General features: G+C 53.1%; 1 protein-coding gene across 6 annotated transcripts in view; it reads right to left on the reverse strand.

Annotated features, from left to right (window-relative positions):
- KIAA1671 (KIAA1671 ortholog) overlaps positions 1-23,397 on the reverse strand; it is a 199,693-nt gene that overhangs the window by 17,958 nt on the left and 158,338 nt on the right. For all 6 annotated transcript variants that reach the window (XM_040463820.1, XM_040463818.1, XM_040463819.1 and 3 more), the window contains one exon: positions 2,827-2,945. In XM_040463820.1, the coding sequence (XP_040319754.1) occupies positions 2,827-2,945 (119 nt within the window). The remainder of the gene's footprint in view (positions 1-2,826; positions 2,946-23,397) is intronic.

Here is a 23,397-nt window from a genome sequence, read left to right on the forward strand (position 1 = left end):
CCAGAACGCACTCTGGAATCCATGCCCTTGACCCTTCTCCGACTTCCGGAACGTCTGCCCGTGGCAATGTATTTAAGTATGGCTTGGATAACCGGGACCACATAAGATAGGAATTTATAAATCACTTAAGCCAAAAAAATTAAGCCATTAAATTAAAAAGGCTCCCCCCTCCCATTAAAAAGACACCAAAGTCAAGGGCATGGGAGAGCTATCCGGGAGGAAGGGCAGTCAGGCACCCAGACACCATCACTGATAGAAGGGGTCCGCAGCCCTAGAAGCTGCCCGAGCTACACCCCTGAGCAGAACCTCCGACCCAGGTGTACTGGTGGTTGACCCCGGGGGGCACAGCCATGCTCTGTCAGCCCTGGGATGATGTTACTCCTCGGAAGGGGCAGGATGTTGGGGTATGGGTGGGACTGAACCAAGTCCCCGAACCATGAGGGAAATACCACCAAGGAGGCAGCAGATGGCGCCATTGCCCAGGGCTGGGGGCACAGCGGCTGCTGGTCCGGCCAGGGAGAGGGCGCTGCAGTGCCTCTGGGGAACAGAAGGGGGCGTCCACCCACAGGAGAGGTCCCAGGTCCCCCAGGCCGGGACTCACCTGGCCTTAGGTTCTGGGGGTAACAGAGGCCCAGGGAGCGTGAGAGACGCAAGAGGGAGACGCAGCCTTCTGCGTCCCAAGGGTTCTTGCAGGAAATTTAAGTTAAGTCTAGTGACAGGTAGGTAGGCTCATTAACAAAACACATTTCAAGGGTTAGGGGAGAAAAGGCTTTCACAGGAGCTTTAAGAAACCTTTGCTTCCCTTTTTCGTCTTCGTACCCATTCTTTTTTTTTTAATGTTTATTTATTTATTTTGTGAGAAAGAGAGCATGGGGGAGGGGCAGAGAGAGAGGGAGAGAGAATCCCAAGCAGGTTCTGAGCTGTCAGCACAGAGCCCGACTCGGGGCTCAAACTCACAAACCGTGAGATCACGACCTGAGCTGAAGTCGGCTGCTTAACCGACTAAGCCACCAGGCGCCCCCCCCCCCCCACCCTGCCGCCATATACCCATTTTTACTTCCATCCACCTCCACCCAACTTTTATATCGAGAGCTGTGGGACGTTACCCAGTAGAGGGTTGTGACCACCTCCCAGCTGAGAAGGCGGGGGAAGCAGGTGGGAGACCTGGGGCTCAGTCCACCCCAGCCCCGGACATGCCACCCACAGGCGAGAAAACTGAGTCGTGACCCAGCTGGCAAGGGGCCATGCCGCAGTCAAACCCAGGTCTCTCTGACTTTAAAAGACCACGCGGCCCTCACTGTGGTCACATGACCACGTGATCCTGGGGCCCCCGGCTAGGGAAGACATGAGCTGAGAACACGGCCTCGTCCACCCCAGATGTCCCACCCAAGGCAGAGAAGAAATATCGTATCTTTAAAACCACAAACAGGTGCAGTGAACAGGTACTCCTACTATGTGCCAGGAAATCTGCTGATGGCCGTACAGATTCCCCTCCCAGCCACCCCCTGTGATGGGTTGCCTCAGCCTTGGCCTCCACAAGACAGGGCGACAGGATTAGATGTTAACACCTTCACGTGCTTACAACAGTGCTTGGCTCAATAAACTCAGCCAGAGTCCCACAGCCAGCGAGAGTAGAGCTAGAACTCAGAGGTGCCTGCCTCTTGTATCCAGGCTGTTCTTGATAACCTGAAGCCTTCTGCCACAGTCAAAACCAGGCAGACCTCTGAGGGCCCTCCAAGCCATTAACTGGGGCGATATTCTCTCTCTCAAAAAATAAACATACTAAAAAATTTTTTCGTATATAAAGGGGGTGCATGGGTGGCTCAGTCAGGTAAGCGTCCTGACTCTTGATTTCGGCTCAGCTCATGATCTCATGGTTCATGAGTTTGAGCCCTGCATCAGGCTCTGCACTGCTTGGGATTCTCTCTTCCTCTCTCTCTGCCCCTCCCCTGCTCGCTCTCTCTCTCTCTCTCTCTCTCTCTCTCTCTCAAAAAATAAATAAACTAAAAAAAAGTTTAACTGGGGTGATATTAAATGCAGACATAGCTAATAAGGCAACATGTATAGTACGTTGCTAGATTTGTAAACATATCCAGATATGGTGGAAAAAGTCTAGACAGACATCTAACAAAAAACACCGATGCCCTCATTAATGATCTGTGTGCTGGGATGATAGGTGTTTTTCATTTTCTTCGTAATTTCTTTCACTGTGGTAAAACACACATAACATAACATTTTCCATCAGTGACATTTAGCACACTGTGCAACCATCACCACGATGTAATTCGAGAACTTCTTCGTTCCCCCAAAAGGAAGCCTGCTACTTGTTAATGTCAGCCCCTACCTACCTACCTACCCCCAGCCCCTGGCAACTAACCTACTTTCCATCTCCAAGGACTTACCTAATCTGGACATTTCATACATTATTTTAAGATGATTTGTATGTTCTGGGGCGCCTGGGTGGCTCAGTCGGTTGAGCGTCCGACTTCGGCTCAGGTCATGATCTCACCGTGAGTTCAAGCCCCACGTCGGGCTCTCAGCTGACAGCTCAGAGCCTGGAGCCTGCTTGGGATCCTGTGTCTCCCTCTGTCTCTGCCCCTCCCCTGCTCGCGCTCTGTCTCTCTCTTTCTCAAAATTAAAAATTTGAAAAAACAAATGAAATAAAATAATTTGTACTTTCTAAATTTTCTTTTTTACAACAAGAATGGATTACTCTCGTACTTACGCACCAAACAGGTTCTAGTTATATAGAAATGAGGGGGGCAGGTGGGCCACACTGCCATCCAGGGGCCCCACCTTGCATCCAGAAGCCCTGGGACGCCCTACCTCTCCCCGCTCTGGCGCTGGTCTGTCCACGTCCCATACTGGCTGTCGGCTTCCTGCACGAGGGTGTCGGTGTCCTTGGCTTCGGGGGGCCGCCTGGAGAAACACTGCTTCAGTTGGTCCTGTGGGGACAAGCCAGAGGGGAGATTTCTATCAGGGGAAAATGCTCAGAACCTGGTCCCCAGCTGACACAGATCACATGGCATTGCCCCTGACTCAAACCCGCCCCAGCTCCCGACTGTGCTCAGCGACGGGTCCAAATGTCTGGGGTGGGCATTGGGGCGAACAACTGCGCCAATGTGCCCGAGGCATCACAGGATGCAGGAGCGTCGGTGCTGAAGGCAAGCAAGCATCTCAGTTGGTGCTGAGATGAAGGCGTCCCCCTCGCCAGCACGCTGCCCGTCCTTAGGGCACCTCTCCGCCTGGCACTGCAGGCGGGATGATCTTCTCTCCATCTCCAGTCTCCCAGGACTTGTCCACCTGGTAGGGATGCTCCCTCACCCGTCCCCCGCCCCAGGTTCCCACGGCCACCGGCTTCCCATCTGCATCATCCAATATGGCATTCGTGGAGCGTTTAACTGTGCCCAGCGGCAATCAAGCTGTGTGCACTTTGTCTCGCTGAACAGCAATCCCATGGTAATCTTTATCACAATCCCTGTTTTGCAGATGGGAACACGGAGGCTCAGGCCGGTCGAGTGACAGGTCCCAAATCAAACAGCCTGTGCACGGTGAAGTGGAACCCAAACCCGGGCAGGAGGCTGGGACCCCACATCCAAACGGATAACCACGGCATCCCAGGCAGCCTGGATCACTGGGTATTCACTACCTACCCAGTTGCTATCTCTGCCCTCGGCCGGGGCGCTTGGAAGGAGTGCTGGCACATGGTGGGCAGTCCGTAGACCTCCACTAAGTGACTGAACTGCTGGCTTCCCCCACCTTATTCACTTTGGCAAGTTAAAAGCCCCTTCCCTGCTCAACAACCTTCGGTGGCTCCCTAGTGCCCTCCAGCTGAAATCCCAACACGCCTTGTAATGGAGCCCCAAATTTCCTCTCCAGTGTGCCATCTCCTGTCCCAAACAAACCCTTCCTCCCACCCTCCCGGACCTCCCCACTGAGTCCCACACAAGCCTCCCACATCCCAGCCTCTGTGGTTTTGCTTGCGCCCCTCCTTCTTCCTCCCATCCTCCTCAGCCAAAGCCATTGCAACCCACGGCGATCTCTCCTCCTGCCGAACCCTTCCTGCCCATGCTGGGCTCACTGTGGTACCAGCTAAAGTTTGACATAGAAGGTATCTCCTCAAGAGGTATTTACTGAGCGCCTACCATGTGCCAGGCACCAGGGAACCGGGGGTGGGGGATCGCAGCACAGCAGACACAACCCCTGAGGTTCTGTGACCCAGCCGATGTGCTCTTCAAGGTCAAGATGCTCTATCATCTTAGTTTACACGCTAGGCTTTTCCGCGGCTTCTGCGGAACCGTCCTTGGCTGAACAAGCTTATAGGGTCCAGGAGAACGAACACAGGCCCGGGGAAATGCTTATTAGCTGTATGACCTCAGGGTTTTCACTTGGGGCCCAGAGAAGCTACAAGGGTCCAGTGAGGACACGGTCGCCAGGCTAAGGGCACGGATGCCAAGGACAGGACCCATGTGACGGCTCCTATGCCTACCCCCTTCCCCATTCTCTTCCTGTCAGCTTTTGGGGACACTTGTGTGCCCCACAATGCTCCAGGGGATGCTGTGCGGGGATATATGCAAGAATGGGCATTCAGAAGAAAGCCTCCTGTCACCTCACAGACGGCCACACTCGAAGACCCTGACAACAGCTAATGTCCGAACACCCCCAACACCACTGCCTGCAGAACGCTTTTCTTTGACGAGGTAACAAAATAACACGTGTTTGTTGTAAAACGTTTAGAAATGATAGAAAAGCGCAAAGAGTTAACACCCCTCATCCACTGACAACCTTCTGGCATAGTCCCATCCAGAACTTTCCCTGGGCCAATTCATCGACATCCTTATCTTTTTTCTTTCTTTTTTTTTTTTTTACGTTTATTTGTTTATTGAGAGAGAGAGAGAGAGAGAGTGTGTGTGTGCGTGTATGGGAGGAGCAGAAAGAGAGAGAGAGAGAGAGAGAGAATCCCAAGCAGGCTCTGCACTGTCAGCACAGAGCCCGACGGGTGGGGGTGGGGGTGGGGGGCTCGATCCCACGAACTGCAAGACCATGATGGAGGCAAATTCAAGGGTCGGACGCTTAACCACCTGAGCCACCCAGGCGCCCATCCACGCCTCATCTTTAATGGCTGAAGATCCCACTGGATGCACTCAGCACCGTTCGTTCATTTAACCAATCCCCAAGTGTTGGGCATTTAGGTTGCTGAACATTTCTCCCTGTTATAATCAACAACATGACGAACGTCCTCGAGGCTACGGTGACACATGTCTGTGATTATTCCCACGGAAGAGACTCCTAAGTTTAGAATCACCAGGTCAAGGGGTGGCATATTTTTAAGGCTTTGGCTTCTGATGAGCGAGCCAGTCTTGGGACAGTCTGCCCAATCTCCAGGCCCATGGGCAGCATGTGGGGGTGGCTGTCCGCACGCTTTAGGGATGAAGTCAGTCCCCGCTCGGGGAAACTGGGGACGTGTTTGCCTTGAGAGATCACCTGACATTCTCAGATGCCCTGGACCCTGAACACAATTCTCCCTGGGGCCCAGGAATGGAAGTCGCCATCTGAGCACATCCCCAGCTGCTCACTGTTTTTCAAAGATGTCACAGAATCAGGCATTCCCTAACTTAATCCCCTACACGGGTCAGATGCAGAAGCCAGAGGCTGGGGCCTTAGGGGGTTGCTGCCGGTGGCCTCGGCGTCGCTGTCCTGAGCACTTTGCAGACAGCTGCACGCTGGATACGGGGCAGCGTGTGCCAAGCGTGGTGGGAGGCAGAGGGGTGACGGCTCTGTGTCACAGCTCAGGCAGAAGGGGGGTGCTGCTGTCTCCGCTCTGTCTCAGCTGTGTGGCCTGGCCACGTGACGCCACCCTTTCAAGCCTCAGTTTCCCCATTAGAAAAACGGGGGTTGTTTTGTGGCTTCAAGGACATAATCTCCGGAAATCACCAAGCTGAGGGGACAGGAGCTGCAGGTGTTCAGAACCATTTTCATGTCCCTCCCCCGGAAGGACGGGGGTCTTTCATTGCTCAGGGGTGGAGAAGGGAGGTGGAGGTGGGGCCTTTGGAAATCAGAACGGCCGGGTGGGTAAGATGCCGAGGGTGGAATCAGGGCAGGAGAGGGGGGCTGGATGTCAATGGCGTTCAGCAACGACACGTAGGTCTCCATCCATCCCGGTCTGTGGGCCCCCCTGAAGGGATTTAGGATTTACACTCAGGGATGTGGAATCACCACAGGCAGGAATACACGCTTTCTCCCTGCACCGCCTAATGCCAGACTCGAGATTCCCCAGGGCAGCACCCCTGACTCCTCTCTCCCTCACTCCCACCATCAAATCAACACCCAGTCCTTCAAAGTCTCCTTCCAGAACATTCTGTCCGGCCTTGGCCAGCTCCAGGGTCTCCCTGCCTCCCTCACCTCTGGCTCCTCCCATTGTACTTACAAAACCATAATCTGGGCCCGCAAGGTCCCTGCCAAAGCCCTTTCATCGCCCACATCCGTCAGGCTCAAGTTCAAACTCCTCAAAGTGGCTTGTGGGATCATCATTACTTGGGCTCCTTCCCCACCATCTCCTGCCCATCCTGGGCCCTCCCACTGGCTGCTCTCCCCTCATGTGCCCCCGGCTACACTCTCTCTCACCTCCAGACCCACTGGAGCAGCCACCGCCTCCCAGCTAACCTTCAGATTTCAACTTTGAGGGCTCTTCCTCCAGGAAGCCTTCCCTGAACTCACCCCTACCAAGGCTGGCTCAGAAGCCCCACGGCTCTCACCATGCCCTAGATCTCAAGTCTCTATATCTGTGCTGGGCAATACATAACATAGCTGCTAGCCACATGTGGCTATTTAAATTTAACGTAAATTTGTTAAAATGAAAAAATACAAAGGATTCAGTTCCTCGGTGGCACCAGCCACATTTCAAGGGCTCCATGGCCACATGTGGCTACCATGTTGACCAGCACGGATACAGAACGTTTCCATCACTGCAGAAAGTTCTAGTGGACGGCACTGCTGTAGAACTTCCCACAGTGTAATAATTAGAATTGACCTCTTTTCAGTCTCCCTTGGACGTGTCCTGCTTCTGGAGCCAGAATGTGTGGATTCATTACACAGTAGCTGTGTGATCTTGGGCACGCTACGTAACCTCTCTGTGCCTCGCTGTCTGGACCAAAGAGCAAACGTTACATATTTGGTGGAATGCCATCACAGTCACCACTCTTCAAATTTTTTTTTTTCCAACGTTTTATTTATTTTTGGGACAGAGAGAGACAATGAACGGGGGAGGGGCAGAGAGAGAGGGAGACACAGAATCGGAAACAGGCTCCGGGCTCCGAGCCATCAGCCCAGAGCCCGACGCGGGGCTCGAACTCACGGACCGTGAGATCGTGACCTGGCTGAAGTCGGATGCTTAACCGACTGCACCACCCAGGCGCCCCACAGTCACCACTCTTCAACACAGACCCCCAAGTTTGGAGTAACTCAGGGGGTAGGATTATCTAGGGGGATTCATCTTGTAAATGAGGCTTAAGAAAGCGAGCTGTTTATCAGCACTTTCTCCAATGAGTATCCTGGGAACCTTGCATGCACTGCAAATTATTCATGGCTCCTCCCTCTGGCAGACCCTCACTCAAATCAAGTGAGGCCTGAGCTTTGCTCCCCGGGTTGCGAGGCCTCGAGATCAACCACCAAAAGGCCCCAAAACTCTAATAAAAACTTTCCCAAAGTCAGACTTTTAATTAGCTTTAAGGCAGGATATTCTTCCAATTCAGGCCTGCCTCACCAGGCTGCTACAAAAACCCTCACCGTCCACAGGCAAGTAGATGCCGACAGTACACATGACAAACTAACGAATGACACACGTGTGTCCCAGTGAGTCCCCCGTCTGGAACACGTGCCAGTCTTTTCTGACGTGCGTCCCCGATGGACAGCCACCCGATGCCCACAGCCGCATTTCAGTTGTCATTTGTCACATGAGGATGACCAAATCTTATCATTTAAAGTGAGAAGGACTCGGGGCGCCTGGGTGGCTCAGTCGGTTAAGCAGCCGACTTCGGCTCAGGTCATGATCTCGCGGTCCGTGAGTTCGAGCCCTGCGTCGGGCTCTGTGCTGACCGCTCAGAGCCTGGAGCCTGTTTCAGATTCTGTGTCTCCCTCTCTCTCTGCCCCTCCCCCATTCATGCTCTGTCTCTCTCTGTCTCAAAAATAAATAAACGTTAAAAAAAAATTTTTTTAAAGTGAGAAGGACTCTTGAGTCAATTCGGTTGACCTTTCTCAGATGAGAAACTGAGGCACAGAGACAGGAATTACTGTCTAGCTTTTAGTTTTCACAGTGAGCGAGAGGCAGTGCGGGCACCTCTGGGACACAGGGTTCCTATCCCATGCCCCTTCCAGCCCCCAACATCCACCTGCCCCCAACTTTCCCAGGATGCTTCAAGAGGCTCTGATGAGGAAGTGTATGCAAAAATGGGGAAATGTGTGTGAAAATGCTCTCAAAAATTTCAAGAACTTGGCAGGTTTAAAAACCACTTGCTTGGGGGCGCCTGGGTGGCCGACTCAGCTGAGTGTCAAACTTTGGCTCAGGTCAAGATCTCCCGGTTCGTGAGTTTGAGCCCCGCGTCGGGTTCTGTCCTGTCAGCACGAGCCTGCTTTGGATCCTCTGTCCCGCTCTCTCTCTGCCCCTTCCCTGCTCACTCTCTCAAAAATAAATAAACATTTAAAAAAAAAAATTAAAAAAAAAAAAGGGGGCGCCTGGGTGGCGCAGTCGGTTAAGCGTCCGACTTCAGCCAGGTCACGATCTCGCGGTCCGTGAGTTCGAGCCCCGCGTTGGGCTCTGGGCTGATGGCTCAGAGCCTGGAGCCTGTTTCTGATTCTGTGTCTCCCTCTCTCTCTGCCCCTCCCCCGTTCATGCTCTGTCTCTCTCTGTCCCAAAAAAATAAATAAACGTTAAAAAAAAATTAAAAGTAAATAAACATGAAAACAAACAAACAAAAAAACCAAAACACTTGCTCGGACTAGGAGCTCACCAAGTCCCAAGCCTCAGGTGCATGAAGACCCTGGGCCCTTGTCTTATAAGCAAAGATGACTGTCTTAGCCCAGAGCCCATAATGGATAACTTCTTAATAGCCACGCTGCCGAGGCCAGGCTAACACATGCCTTTAAGGGCCATGTTTAAACATGCCATAACACACATCCTGAAATTTAAAAACCTGTATATCCCTCGAGTCAGCAATTCTGGTTCCAGAAATTTATCTCGAGAAAATCATTAGACACACTTGCCAAGATCTATGAACATGAAGGCTCCCTGCAGGAGAGCAAATACTGCAAAGTATTGGAAATATCGTTGCAAAATACTGGAGACACCACTGCAAAATCTTGGAAATGACCTAGATGTCCAGTAAGATGGGGATCAGTGGAATGCAATCTGGTGTATCCACACAATGGAATAAAGACTGCCAGGGAAAATGATGCTCAGAAAGAAATGTTTACTGTCAGAGAAAGATACCTGTCTTATACTTGCAAACATTTAAAAAAAAAAAAAAAAAGGTAACACAACGGCACGTGTGTATGTGTCTCATGACACCGGTTTCGTAAAAACAAACACATAAACGTACAAGGAAGGTCCCATGGCAAACCACTAACAGTGGAACTGTCTGTGGGGGTAACAGACAGGAGTGATAAACAGGGTGTTTATTACTCATAATGATTTTATTTAATATCCAAACTTGTAGTTTTATATCCCAGTACAATCAGACAATCAAATTAATAAAATGAAATAAAACCCATTCAATCCCGCCTCCAATACGATCGTATTGCACACTCACTGTGAGTGAAGAACAAATCAGAAATCCTTATGTGTTAATCCGTATCAGAACCGGGCAAACTTTTTCTATGCAGGGTCAGATAGTCAGTCTTTGGGGCCCTGGGGGCCATTCAGTCTGTGTCCCAACTACTGGGCTACAGGCAACATGTCAGCGTGTGTGGCTGTGTTCCAATAAAACTTTACTTACAAAACAGGTGGCTGGCGAGACTGGGCCCCACAGGCACCTGGCTGATCCCTGATCTATGATGCGCTTTGGACGGCCAGCTGCGTGAAAATGGGGACTGTCCCATCCAGTGCTGCCCCCCCCCCCACCAGCACTTAGAACGATACCCGGTCTATGGTAGTTGTTGAATAAATATTTGTTGGAGGAAGGTGTTTCCAAAGACAACTTTTCTTTGCAGTGGGTACGTGCGAACTTAACCAAAAAAGCAACGGCGTTAGGGAGGAGGCGGGGAGAAGAGAAACTACCACGCCTGCGTGTATTCTGGGGTGTCTGACACGTCCACCTAGGAAAAGAACCCTGAGTCAGGACGGCGCTCAGCGGCTCAGCTGACAGGGCAGTTCGGAGCAATTCAAGATGTGCAACCCCTCCCCCGTCTGCAACTCTACACTGTCAGCTGCGCAGGGCGGCTGGCTGGTGACACCTGCTCCGTCTCTGCCCCTGAGGGCCCGCAGCGCCTTCCTCTCTCGTGCTCAGGTCAGCCTTACACAACCGAGAAATCAGAGCAACATCAATGTCGAGGGCGAACACTCCTGAGGGCTGAGGGCTGGCGATGTACTCTTCCATTCTGCCATCTGTGTTCCCAGACAACCCTATGTGGTAGGAATGTCACGGATCCGTTTTACAGGGGAGGAGACTGAGGCCCAGAGAGGCGACCTGCCATGCCCGAGGTCACGGAGTTACGTGGTGGGGAGCTGGCATTTGAACCTGGGTTTGCTTGGCGCCCAAGCCGGTGCTCCCCACAGCCCATGCTGCATTTCCTGGCCCTGGTCTGACATAAGAGCTTGTTGGGGTCCTCTGCGATCATTTCACAGATGAGAAAAACCAAGGGCCGGAGACGGGGAGGGATGCCCGCCAGGCCTGGCCTGCAGGGTTCACGACTCCCTGGCCTGTGCCTGTCACTACAGTCCATCTCTAGCAGCCTCTGTCGTGGGGTCACAGGCCCAGGAAGGGGAGGAGGGCGGGGGGTGGGGGGGGCGGCAGGTCAAGGATGAGCTGGAGTTGTCACATCCACACTGTGCCCGCCCCGGTCCAGGCTCTTTTTAAAAAAAAAAAATTTTAAGTTTATTTATTTTGAGAGAGCGCGAGCAGGGGAGGGGCAAAGAGAAAGGGAGAGAGAAAATCCCAAGCAGGCTCTGTGCTGTGCTGTTGGGAGGATTCTGGGCAATGTCTGGTGAGAGCTTGCACCTGGCCTGATGATGGTGATGTCCACTGTTTGGCTCCCCCCAAAACATATCATTTTAACAAACACTGTTAATAATGTGCTATCTGGCCCTCATGAGGCCAAAGAGTCCCACCGCTCAGCTGGGGGCCGGAAGGAGCTGCCTCAGCCAGACCCCAGAGTGTTTCCCTTGACCTGGCCACGAGTCGGCCGCTCCTCTCTACCACGAAACGCAATGAGCTGGACCCCAGCTCGGCCCAGCAGACCTACTGCCCTTCGGGGCCGAGCCCCCCACCAGGGTGTGCCGGCTGCAAGGTGATGGGTCTGGCAGAGATACGCCGTCTCCACGGGACAAGTGCGTCACCCAAAGTGACAGGAACACACGTCTGCAGCTGGTGCTTGGGAGAGGCGTGTTTGGTTTTGGCTGGGAATGCCCGCAAGACTCCAGAGCGAGGGCTTCCTGGCTCTCCTGATGGCCTCTGAGGCTATACATAGAAATGACAGCTGGGCTGGGGTGGGGTCGGGGGGCCCAGGACTCGTGAGCCGCAGAGGTGGGGTTCCCCCAGACTCCAGAAGTCCATGACACCCTAGGGCCCTGCTCTGGATGTCAGAGGTGGTTAAGAGGTAGAAATGAATGTAATAACCGTGAACACTTAAGGGGCACCAACCGTGTGTCTGGGAACAAGTCAATTCCTTACGTGGGTCATCTAGTTCAATGCCTAGAGTAGATACTGTCAATGGCCCATCTCACAGGTGAACAGTAACACCACCAACAGACACGTATATGGCCCTGCCTGCCTGCCCAGCAGCCATATTTTGTCCACTCAACCACCGTAAGAAGCAGGTAGAAGATGAGGCACAGAGAAAGAAAATTGCCCAGGGTCCCATGAGGGAGTGGAGAAGCCCAATTCGAACCCAGGGGGTCAGGCTCCGAGTCTAGGACCTGTGACCCCCACTCTGCCAACTCCTACTGAAATGCCACCCAAGAGATGACCCTCTGGAAGACTTCTTGGTACAGTCTGTCAGCCGCTGGCCAGAATGTGTCCTTCAAACACAGCTCAGGCATCACCTCCTCCAGGAAGCCTCTCCTGACTGCTTCCATCTGCACCTGGGCTCAGTCTCTCCTTGGGACCCATGCTCCACGCCCCCCCCCCCCCCCGCCATGCTCAGCCCATCACAGACCTTAACAGGCTGGGCTGTGCTTACTGTTTGTCTGACTGTCTCCTCTAAACTGTGAGCTCCCTGAGGGCAGGCACTGGGGCATCCATTCACCCTCAAACCCCAGCGCCAAGTTGAGATGGCCACAGCGTTCAGGAAGCAACTGACGATGGATAGACGGATGAATGAATGAATGAGTGAATTCATAAATGATCCCCTGCTCCCTTTCTAATGCCCATGAATGATATTACTGTTTACTCAGACTCTTGATACATCTTCAGACCATCTGTTTTTATATATGCCCTTACATTTTAATTTTTATTACTTTTAAAGACAAATTCAAACACCATGTTCAGGGTGCAAACTGTGAAAGTGGATTTGTTTAAGGTACAAAATAGGAGAGATTAATCCAGGGAAGGAAGACGATCCTCCAAAAACAAGAAACCTTCCTGCAGGGGGCAGGAGAGAAGAGCAGCATAGAACATTCTAGAAGTACTGAGATGCCCTTTGCGTGGAAACAGACAAATTCAGTTTCCCCCCCTTTTTTTTTCACTTTTGAACATTTATTTATTTTTTGAGTGACAGAGAGAGACAGCATGAGTGGAGGAAGGACAGAGAGAGAGGGAGACACAGAATCTGAAGCAGAATCCGAGCTGTCAGCACAGAGCCCGACACGGGGCTTGAACTCACGAACCGTGAGATCGTGACCTGGGCTGCCGGACACTTAACCGACTGAGCCATCCAGGTGCCCCTCAGTTTCCCTTTTAAGTCTAAGCTTCTGTCAATAAAAGATGTATAGTTCTAAGGTTAAGATGCACCCAGGGAAAAGAGAATTTAGGGTTTTTAAAAATGTGTTTAGGGGCACCTGGGTGGCTCAGTCGGTTAAGCTCAGGTGATGATCTCGCGGTTCACGAGTTTGAGCCCCGCCTCAGGCTCTGTGCTGACAGCCCAGAGCCTGGAGCCTGCTTCAGATTCTGTGTCTCCCTCCCTCTCTCTCTCTCTCTCTCTCTCTCTGCCCTCCCCCCACTCGCGTTCTGTCTGTCTCTCTCTCTCAATGAATAAACATTAAAAAAAAATTTTTTTTAAATGTGTTTAACCCAAGTGACAGAACAGCCATGACCCAGAATACTATACTACTTAATTGTTAAAAGTAAGTGTTAAAAGAGATAAGGCAGATATAAATGCACTGATCTGAAACGCCCTTATTAGCACGTGAATGAAGCAAGGCACCCAGCAGCAGGTGGAAGGGGGCTGCCATTTGTCTGTGAGGAAAAAAGCATATTCTTCTATATGTAAAAACACAAATATATGTGGATATTTGAAAAGGCACAGGATCCTGGAGAAGGACACAGGAAAACTATAACAACACTGGTCTCTGGAAGGGGTGGTGGGGGGCGGGGAGACCTATTTTTTATTCTACCTCTTTTTGTTTTTTGTGGGTTTTTTTACGTTTTATTCATTTTTGAGACAGGGAGAGACAGAGCATGAACAGGGGAGGGTCAGAGAGAGGGAGACACAGAATCCGAAACAGGCTCCAGGCTCCGAGCTGTCAGCACAGAGCCCAACGTGGGGCTCGAACTCACGGACCGCGAGATCATGACCTGAGCCGAAGTCGGCCGCTTGACCGCCTGAGCCACCCAGGCGCCCCTATTCTACCTCTTTTTGAATTTCGTCACATTTGTGGTTAGTAATAAAAAAAAAAAAAATAGACGTTCACCATGTACAATTCCGTATAAATAGATAGTTGTCTTAGGCTTCCTTGCGTTTCTTCCTCATGGGACTGGCTTCCCGCCCATCCTGACTTGGCTCCTTTTTAAACAGTCTAAGCCAAATTTGAGTTCTTTTTTTGTTGAAACATCACACGTCGAAACGTCCCTGTCATGTTTATTTCAGGCCGGAGCTCGACTTGTCAGGTGACGGAACTGTAGCTCCGACACATAGGTGTGGACCTGATGAACAGGCAGGAGGCTGGGTGTGCCTGTCCACTGCCTCGGGTCCCCACGCCTCGTCCCCGGGGCTCCCGGCGTTGCTCCCCCCGCAGGACAGGACACGCCAGCAGCTCTGTGGGATCTGTGGTGGAGAAGCACATCCCGATGTCCCAACGTGGCCGTGCCACTCCTGCTCCCGGTGGCTTGTCCACGAGCTACGCACACAAGCACACCAATGTGCACACGTATGCCAAAGGACACGCACGAGCAAATACACACAAATACATATACACAAATATGTGTCTGCAAAACAGACACATGAATGCAAAAACACAAAACATACGCACACAAACATACACACACAGATGCATGCACGCAAAACACACATGAATATACACGAAATACATAGTACACACACGCAAAGAACACATACGACGCTAAACACTCGTGCAAAAACACGCACGGAAATACACAACTGTACACAAACGTACACACACACACACACACACACACACACACCCAGGGATGTTCACAGTAGCGCTGTTTTTGGTGACAGCAAAAACCCAGTTGCCTTGGCATAAGGGCATCTGACGCGTAAACCAGGGGTTATCCCTCCAAGGCAATACTGTGTTGCCATTAAAATCACCAAAGTCGAGGAGCACCTGGGTGGCTCAGTCTGTTAAACGTCCGACCTCGGCTCAGGTCATGACCTCGCGGTTCGTGAGTTCGAGCCCCGCGTCGGGCTCTGTGCTGACAGCTCGGAGCCTGGAGCCTGCTTCGGATTCTGTGTCTCCTTCTCTCTCTGCCCCTCCCCCATTCATACGCGCACGCATTCTCTCTCTCTCAAAAATAAACATTAAAAAAAAATTTTTTTTTTAAATGGAAGTCAAATTTTAAATGCTGATATGGAAAGGTGTCAAAGCCCTGGTGGATAAAGTTAAAAAGAGCAAGGAGCAGAAAAGTCTGCCTTAAATTGCCCCCTTGGTCATCTTGGGCCCTATGATTAATAAAGGTGTCCTATCCCAGATACCTTAGGGCCTGAGACAGAGGAGGAGGGGGAGTGGGCACATAGGGTCCGGGGTAGTGGGTGACACAGGGCTTCACGGAGGGTGTGTGACATGACCCTGAAAAGTGGGTCAGATGTGGCCAGTAGAGGATGAACAGAGAAGGCAGCATAGGCGAGGGAACAGCCTGGGCAAAGGTGAGGCGGGAGGAAGCAGAATGTCATCTTTACTAAGAGCCTGTTCTCTTGTGGCACCAGGCACAGGACAGGAACAGGACGGCCCTGTCCGTCCCATCCAGCCTGCACAGCGGTGCTGCACGGGAGGCCCAGCACCCTCCCTGCTGACAAGGGACTGGTGTGCAGAGAAGGGGAGAGCTCAGAGCACGGGACCTGAATGGAGCGCCTCTTCCTTGGGCTGGAGCCCAGGCAGGGGTAGGGGCCTAGCCGGGAAGTTCACTGTCATCCAATGGGCACGGTGGCTCCTTTGTTGAACACCCAGGCCTGGTGGAGGAAGAAAACCAGTTTGGCTGGGCTGACATTCCATCGCTCTGGACAGAGCCAAGAGCTCTGTTTCCTTCTGGTGCCCAGCCCAGCCTGTGGCTTTGTTCAAAGACCCTGCCCAGGGCCCAGGGTGCTGGTGGTTCTAACTCAAAGCTAAACCCACCCCCTGCTTCCTGATCCTGCCCTCGGTAAGCCAGAGGCCCTGGAAAATGCCCCAAGTCAGGGATCTGCCTTCTGTGGTGTTCTTGTCTGCTCAGCACATGCATGACTCACTGGGTCTCCAGTTGGTGACAGTGCTCACGGCTTCAGCTGGGGGTCCAGGATGCAAGGGTCAGGCCCCACGCAGCACTCAAAGCAGCTTATCAGCTGCCTGAAAAAGACGGGCCCACCAGCAGAGCCCAGAGAGCAGTTCGGGCAGGGCAGACACCACACCTCGGTCAAGCCCACAAACAAAACATCAGACTCATTGGAAGGAGCCGGGGCCCATGCAGGCTTTTGGGGACACTGGAGAAGCCCAGAATGTCCTCGGGGTCAGAGTTCACTTGGCAGGGCTTAGGAAGTCAGACTTGGTGACCATGAGGCTGCTGACATGTGTTCAGGATGTGCAGCCTACAGAAGGCCCACCTCAGTGTGGGGGCCACACCCAGGCACTCAGCATTTGGGTTCATCCTGGGTGAGCGTGCTGTGGTCAGGCGCCCCGCAACGTGCTTCACTGAATCAGCCCCCGAAGGTTCTCCCACCGACTTGTGAAGTGGGTTCCATCTAATGCCACGGCTCTGTGGGCCCCAGACCCCAAGCCCAGGTATTTAACTGCTGCCAGCCAGGTTCCGTCTCCCAGGCTTGGTGTTATATGAGACCGGGCTAGACGGCCAAGAGGCGAACGCCCAGGAGGGCAGCAGGCGGATTAGGCCCCAGAGAAGGGAGTGGGGGTGGGGGTGGGTGGGGGAACATCCCGGGCATAGCACGGGCAGTGCTACCCAGAGAATTTCTACCCCCTGGTCCTGCGGGGACTGCACCCTGACCCGCCTCCTTGGCTCAGCACAGAGAAGGGGCCATCAGAGCTCAGACAGACCTCGAGTCCTTGGCTGGGCCTCTTATGAGCTGTGCGCCCTGAAGTGGGTCACTTTCTCGGGGCCTCAATTTTCCCCCTCTGTAAAATGGGGGTCATCACTGGGGTTGTGCCACTGGGTCAGGATATCATCCAGAGCTTGCTCGGGCTTGCTGGGCCCCGTTCTCTACACAACCACCGCCCGATGAGGGGAAAGGTGGAGGGAAAAAAACATGTCCGCTGCACAAGCCGTGGGCTCTGGGACTTCCTAACAGAAGGGGGGCTCAGAAGTTGCCTGGAGTTTGCCCAGGACAACAAGCACTTATTCAGCACCTACTGTATGCCAGCACTCTGCTAAGGATGCCATGGGTGCCTCAGACACCTGCCCTGGGGTGGGGGGGAAGCTTCAAATCGAGCGGGGATGTGGACACATAAGCAAGTCGTGTCAACAGGGTGCGTGCAGAAGGGTCATGGACTGAAATGGATGCAGAACAGAGGAAGTGCATGGGGGAGGTCAGGAAGGCTTCCTGGAGGCGGTGACTCTTGAGCTTTTCCTGAGGAGTAGGAGTTAGCCAGGGGAAGGAGGGAGGCGGTTATTTATTTAATACACACAGTATTTGTTCCTTGGGCATCAAGTCAGAAGTGAGGCGAGTGAGGCAGGGGCGAGGCCAGGTGGGGCCTTGAGGGAATGTTTATCCTGGGAGTGATATGGAGAGCCGCTGGAGGGCTTTAAGTTGGGAAGGGACAATGTATACATCAGAAGCATCATTGCAAGCGGAAGAGAACACCCCAGTGGCTGTGTGCAGGATGGACTGCAGGGGGCAAGGGAGGAACCCGGGTGGGGGGGAGGCAGTGGAGAGGACACTTATGCCACCATCCAGGTGAGAGACCCTGGAGGCCTGACCCAGGGCACACCAAAGGGACTGAGAAGCACAAGGCTTTAGGAAAAAAGAAAGGAGCTGAAGCCAGCAGGACCTGGCAGCTGAGGGAGGCAACTGGGAGGAGCCCTGACTTCCAGACTCAGCAATGGTGTGGACCTCTGCCACCAGCAGCTTGGCCAGAGAATGTGCGAAGGGTCCCCACCGTCCCACCTAGGGCGCTGGGGAGGAGGCAAGATGCTGGGGAAGAGATGGGGGAGAGGCAGGAGGGGAAATTCCAGGAAAGGGGAGGCGACAGGGTTTAAGGCAGAGATGGCGACCAGCGTCCCAAGAAATCAATATGCAGCTCGCCTCCTCCCTGCTGCCTGTCTGCGCCTTCAGTGAATTCCTACAGAGAAGTGAAGGGTTGGTGCCCCAGGCCTCCGAGCCTCGGAGGGGCTGGGATGTTAGCTGCAGACCATGAAGGTCCCGGCGATTCAGGGAAGAGACGCCAGGTTGGCAGGTGTCTCGGGGCCGCAACAGACCCGGACTCCCATCCCGGCTCCCTGGCCCTTAGAAGCTGTGTGGCCTTGAGTAAGTCACTCCACTTCTCTGAGCCTCAGTGATAGCAGGGAATCACGCCTGTGCCCAGCAGCGATGCCAGCGTCGCATGGGCTAATGACCTATGCAAAGGGCTGGGCGCTGTGCTTGGCAAATGGTAGGTAGTCAGGAAATGAATGCAATGATTATGATGCTCGTAAGGCCGAATCATCTCTCTCTGGCTCAGAAACCAGCAAGAGACACAGAGCCAAGAGGATGATACAAGGAGCTCTTAGTAATTAGGTGTTTTCAGACTCCATGGTACAGATCACCGCAGCACCCCAAACCTCCCCCCACCCCCGCCCCGCCACCCCACCCAGAGGAGCTGGCGGAAGTTATAGGAATTGTCTGATTCTTACGGCAAAGACTACCCTTAAGCTTCCAGAAAATAAGGCCTTAACTCTAACTTACCCTCTCCGGAGGGTAAACCCAAGCGATTACGGGTGTGAGAGGCAATCGAGACCCAAGACACTGCGGGGAATCCTGGGCAGGGCAGAAACCTCAGCTGAGCCTCCCCACCGCGGCAAGCCTTCGCCAGGGTCCGGGGGCAAAAATCCCAGGGGAGCTGGAAGCTCCTGGGCAGACATCCCTCCCGGGGCTGAAGCTGGCTGGAGAAAGTCCAAACTCCTTGCTCGGGCACTTGTAGCCCCAGGACACTTCCCATGCCTGCCGCTCACGGCGCCTGCTCCCTCCTCCTCGCACAAATCCTGCTTCAGCCGGTGCGACCTTCCACCTGGAATGCCTGTCCCTGCCTCTTTTGCAGGCAAACTCTTACCCTACCTTCAAAACCCAGCTCTCCACAGCACAGGGGAGCATGCATCCTTACTCACAGCTCTCCTTAGAGTGCTCAGGACCGGGGCAGAGGGGGTTTGTATCAGCTCTGACTGCCCCCACCCCAAGACTGAGCACCTCTGAGGCTGGGATTGTATCGGGTTCACCTCTGTCTTCCTAGGGCCAAACCCTGGGCCCAGCACAATGTAGGTGCTCAGTGAATGTTTGAAGAAGGAGGGAGGAGGGAAGGAACGGAAGGGGTAAGGGAAGGAGGGAGGGAAGAAGGAAGGAGAGAAGAATCAAGCCCTAGGCTGTAGATAATACAAAGAAGGTACCCAGGTACTAAAGCACTAATAAGGTACCGCGTTCTAATGTCCTCACCTATGAAAATAGAGACAGGAGAACCCACCTCTCCAGGCTGTTAAAGATTAAATGCAATAATCAGTACAAATGCCCTGCCTGGCACACAGGAAGCCTTTCCTCCTTGTGTGCATTTGTCTGAGCACCTACTGTGCGCAGCACTGGGAATGAGGAAGGCGGGTGCTTGCCCCGGGAGGAGCTGACATTCTAGCACGGGAGACAGACAAACCACAGCACAGAATACAGATTATACCGCAATGTGTGATAGGTGCCAGGGAGAAAATAAAACTGGCCAGAGAGGAGGAGGAGGTGGTGGGGGGGGGGGGGGGGTGCAATTTTAAACAGGGCTGTCGGGGTCAGGGGACATCTCTCTTCTGAGACATTTGAGGGGAGAGATCTGAAGGGGGTGGGGGTGACAGCCAGGAGGATACCCAGGAGGACGGACAGGCCGGTGCAATGGGCTGGAGGCAGACTATCGCTCTAAATGCTGCTTTTGCTTCGCTCTAAATGTTGCTTTTGCTACAGACAGTGTTTTTAACATTTGGTGTGCTGATTTAGGAGTTGAGGCTGAAGCACCCATTTCCCCAAATCACATTCTTTTTTTTTTTTAAGTTTATTTATTTATGTTGAGAGACAGCACAAGCAGGGGAGGTGCAGAGAGAGAGACAGAGAGAGACAGAGACAGAGAGAGAGAGAGAGAGAGAGAGAGAGAGAGAATCCCAAGCAGGCTCTAGGCTATGACCACAGAGTCCAACATGGGGCCTGTCCTCAGGAACCATGAGATCATGACCCAAGCTAAAATCAAGAGTCGGACGCTTAACCGATGGAGCCGCCCAGGCACCCCAGCTCCAAATCACATTCTAAGTCTAGCATCCCCACTGCCCACTCTCAAATCTGCAGCTCCCCATATAAAAACACGAAATGAGTGCACAAGCCTTAGGTGCTGACTTTATCCCTGAAGGGCGGGACACAACCCACCCAGGACCCTGGGGGGCTGAGGTCTGCCGGGCTCATCCAGTTTCTCGGTTGCCAAACTGCTGCATCGGGTTCTCTCTGACTTGCAAACACTGATTGGGCACCAACTGTCTACATGCAAGACCCTTTGCCGGGTGCATTCGTAAATGTCATCTCCAAGTGTGAAAGCCAGGGGCACCTGGGTGGCTCAGTCGGTTAAGCATCCGACTTCCACCCAGGTCATGATCTCACGGTTTGTGGGTTCGAGCCCCACGTCGGGCTCTGTGCTGACAGCTCAGAACCTGGAGCCTGCTTCGGATTCTGTGTCTTCCTCTCTCTCCACTCCTCTCCAACTCATGCTCTCTCTGTCTCTCAAAAATAAATAAATTTTTAAGAAAATTAAAAAAAAAATTCAAATGTGAAAACCAAATTTGGGAGCCTCCGATATTCTGCTCCCACTGGGGGAGGGGAGCACAGTCTCCACTTTCCGTATCCTCTTTTCCAGATGGGGAAACGGGTTCAAAGGGAGGTAGATGTGCACAGGGACACATGGGAATCATACCAGGGTGGCTGAGATTCAATCCTGTCTCCTAGGTTAGCTTCCTAGCCTCCACTCATTAAAAAACATTCTTTTTTAATGTGTGTTTATTTTTGAGAGAGAGACAGAGCGCAAGGGGGGGGGGGGGCAGAGAGAGAGGGAGACACAGAATCCAAAGTAGGCTCCAGGCTCCAACCTGTCAGCACAGAGCCCGACGCGGGGCTTGAACCCACGAACTGTGAGATCATGACCTGAGCCAAAGTCGGATGCTTAACTCACTGAGTCACCCAGGCACCTCCCTCCACTTATTTTAAGCAACGCTGCAACAGTGGCAGCCTTGGCCCTGGGAACTGCTATTGTCCTCAGAAGTTTTCATCATAAATAACATTTCAGTGATCTGTTGGTGAGGTCTGGGGCAAGGCTGGGAAAGGCGGAGTGATTCTTTAAAGAAAGAAGTGCAGGCAAGGGATGTGTTTGAGCAGCACACCCTGGAAAAGCTACGTGATGTGGAAGTCCAAGGCTCGTGGTAGATCTGAGGTCAGACAGGTCTGGGCTGTGTCCTGCCTCTGCCACGCACCTGCTGTGCGGCCTTGCGCAACGTGCTTCACCTCTCTGATCGCATGCCTGGTTTTGAGGACTACACCTGTTATCGTTATTGTTGACACTACTATTACGTTCTACCCCACAAAGGACCTTCCATCCCATGAGAAGCTGACTTTTCTCAGAGGTAGCCTTCTGACTGTGTTCAGTGGGATGTTTTTTTTTTAATTTTTTTTTATTACATTTATTTATTTTTGAGAGACAGAGTGAGACAGAGTGCAAGCAGGGGAGGGGCAGAGAGAGAGGGAGACACAGATCCAAAGCAGGCTCCAGGCTCTGAGCTGTCGGCACAGAGAACGACGCGGGGCTCGAACTCATGGACCGGGAGATCAGGACCTGAGCCGAAGTCGGACGCTCAACCGACTGAGCCACCCAGGCGCCCCCCCCCCTTTTTTTAACACGGTTTGTAAAGAGAATCGCACGCACACGGGTGCACGCTCTCACGCGCAGCACTGGCAGAGGATGGCTCGGCTCCCCAGCCTGAGTTCTCCACTGAGTGCATTAGAGCTTCCTGGGACCCTCGGTTTAGGGACAAGGGATCAGAAGCCCAGACAGGGGAAGTGGGCCGGGCAGGTGACACAGCTGGCGGTGGCAGTGTTCAAAGAGGACACCGGCGTCTGTTTAGGGCATCACCAGGACCGGTCCCTCCCAATCCAAAATGTTCCTACGCCAAGTCCCTGCAACATGTCAGCAGGGACACGGTCAGGCGGGGACCACAAGGAGCCTTAAAGAAATCACGGTCACGGTCACCGCCCAAGGGGCAGGTGGCTGGAGGATTTTCATCTTTAAAACCCAGCTCTGCAGCCTGTGCTGCCAATGGGAATGGAAACAATGGGAAATGTAGCCGGGCCTGGGGCTGCGGCCACTGCAGCCGCCCTCCACCCCCTCAGGCTTTCCAACACCAGCAAGCGGCAGGTCCGATGTTTTTTTTAACTCAACCCACCCCCACTGGGGAAAAGAGCCAGCGGCATTTTTTTATTCTTCCTCCGGCTCCCTATTTATAGCGTGTTGACAGGCAAGGGATGGTTTCCAGCAATAATTAGGGAACCCACACTAGGCTCCAGGCTTCAGGTGGGCCTTGTGGCTGTCAGGTGGCTCTGGAGACCTTCAGGGACCCACTCGCTGTCCCTAAAGGTAAGGGATTCCTAGCTGCACCTGGACCAAGGTGGCCAGGGTCCAGGGGGATTAAAAGGCAGGTTAGTCAAGCACTGTGAGTGTCAAAGGGCATTTCCCCCTGAATACAGAGGTCACAGACCTCCCAAGGGGGACACACCCTTGCTCCTTCTCTATTCTTTTTTTGTTTTTAATGTGTATTCATTTTTGAGAGGGAAAGAGAGCACGAGTGGGGGAGTGGCAGAGAGGGAGACACAGAATCCGAAGCAGGCTCCAGCCTCTGAGCTCCAGGCACAGAGTCTGACACGGGATGTGGGGCTCCAACCCACAAACTGAGATGATGCCCTGAGCCGAAGTCAGACACTTAACTGACTGAGCCCCCCAGGCGCCCCACTCCTTCTCTATTCTTGCACCGAACTATCACCAGATATTTTTAGCCACAGGGGGACCTTGGTAAGGGTGGGGCTGATGAACAGCGAGTGAGGCCTGCACAGGGCTTCTCAGGGAGGAAGGAGGTTCAGAGTGGGGACACAGGCCTGGATTCTGAGCCCCGCTTTGCCCCAGGTGTCTAGCAGTGGGAGCCTTGGGCAAATTCCTTGGGCCTCCCTGAGCCTCAGTTTCCTCAACTGTACATTGGAGATAACAATCACCCTCACTTTGCTTCAGCGAGTTTGATGCTCCTCACAGGGAAGGCACGGGACTCCGCAAAAGCATCCCAGCTCGAAGTCACTACTCTTTTTTTGCCAAATTCTAGAACTGCTTTAGGAGCTTGCCGAGGGGCC

The sequence above is a fragment of the Herpailurus yagouaroundi genome, unplaced genomic scaffold, assembly GCF_014898765.1.
Source record: "Herpailurus yagouaroundi ecotype Mexico unplaced genomic scaffold, PumYag 428, whole genome shotgun sequence".
Lineage (NCBI taxonomy): Eukaryota > Metazoa > Chordata > Mammalia > Carnivora > Felidae > Herpailurus > Herpailurus yagouaroundi.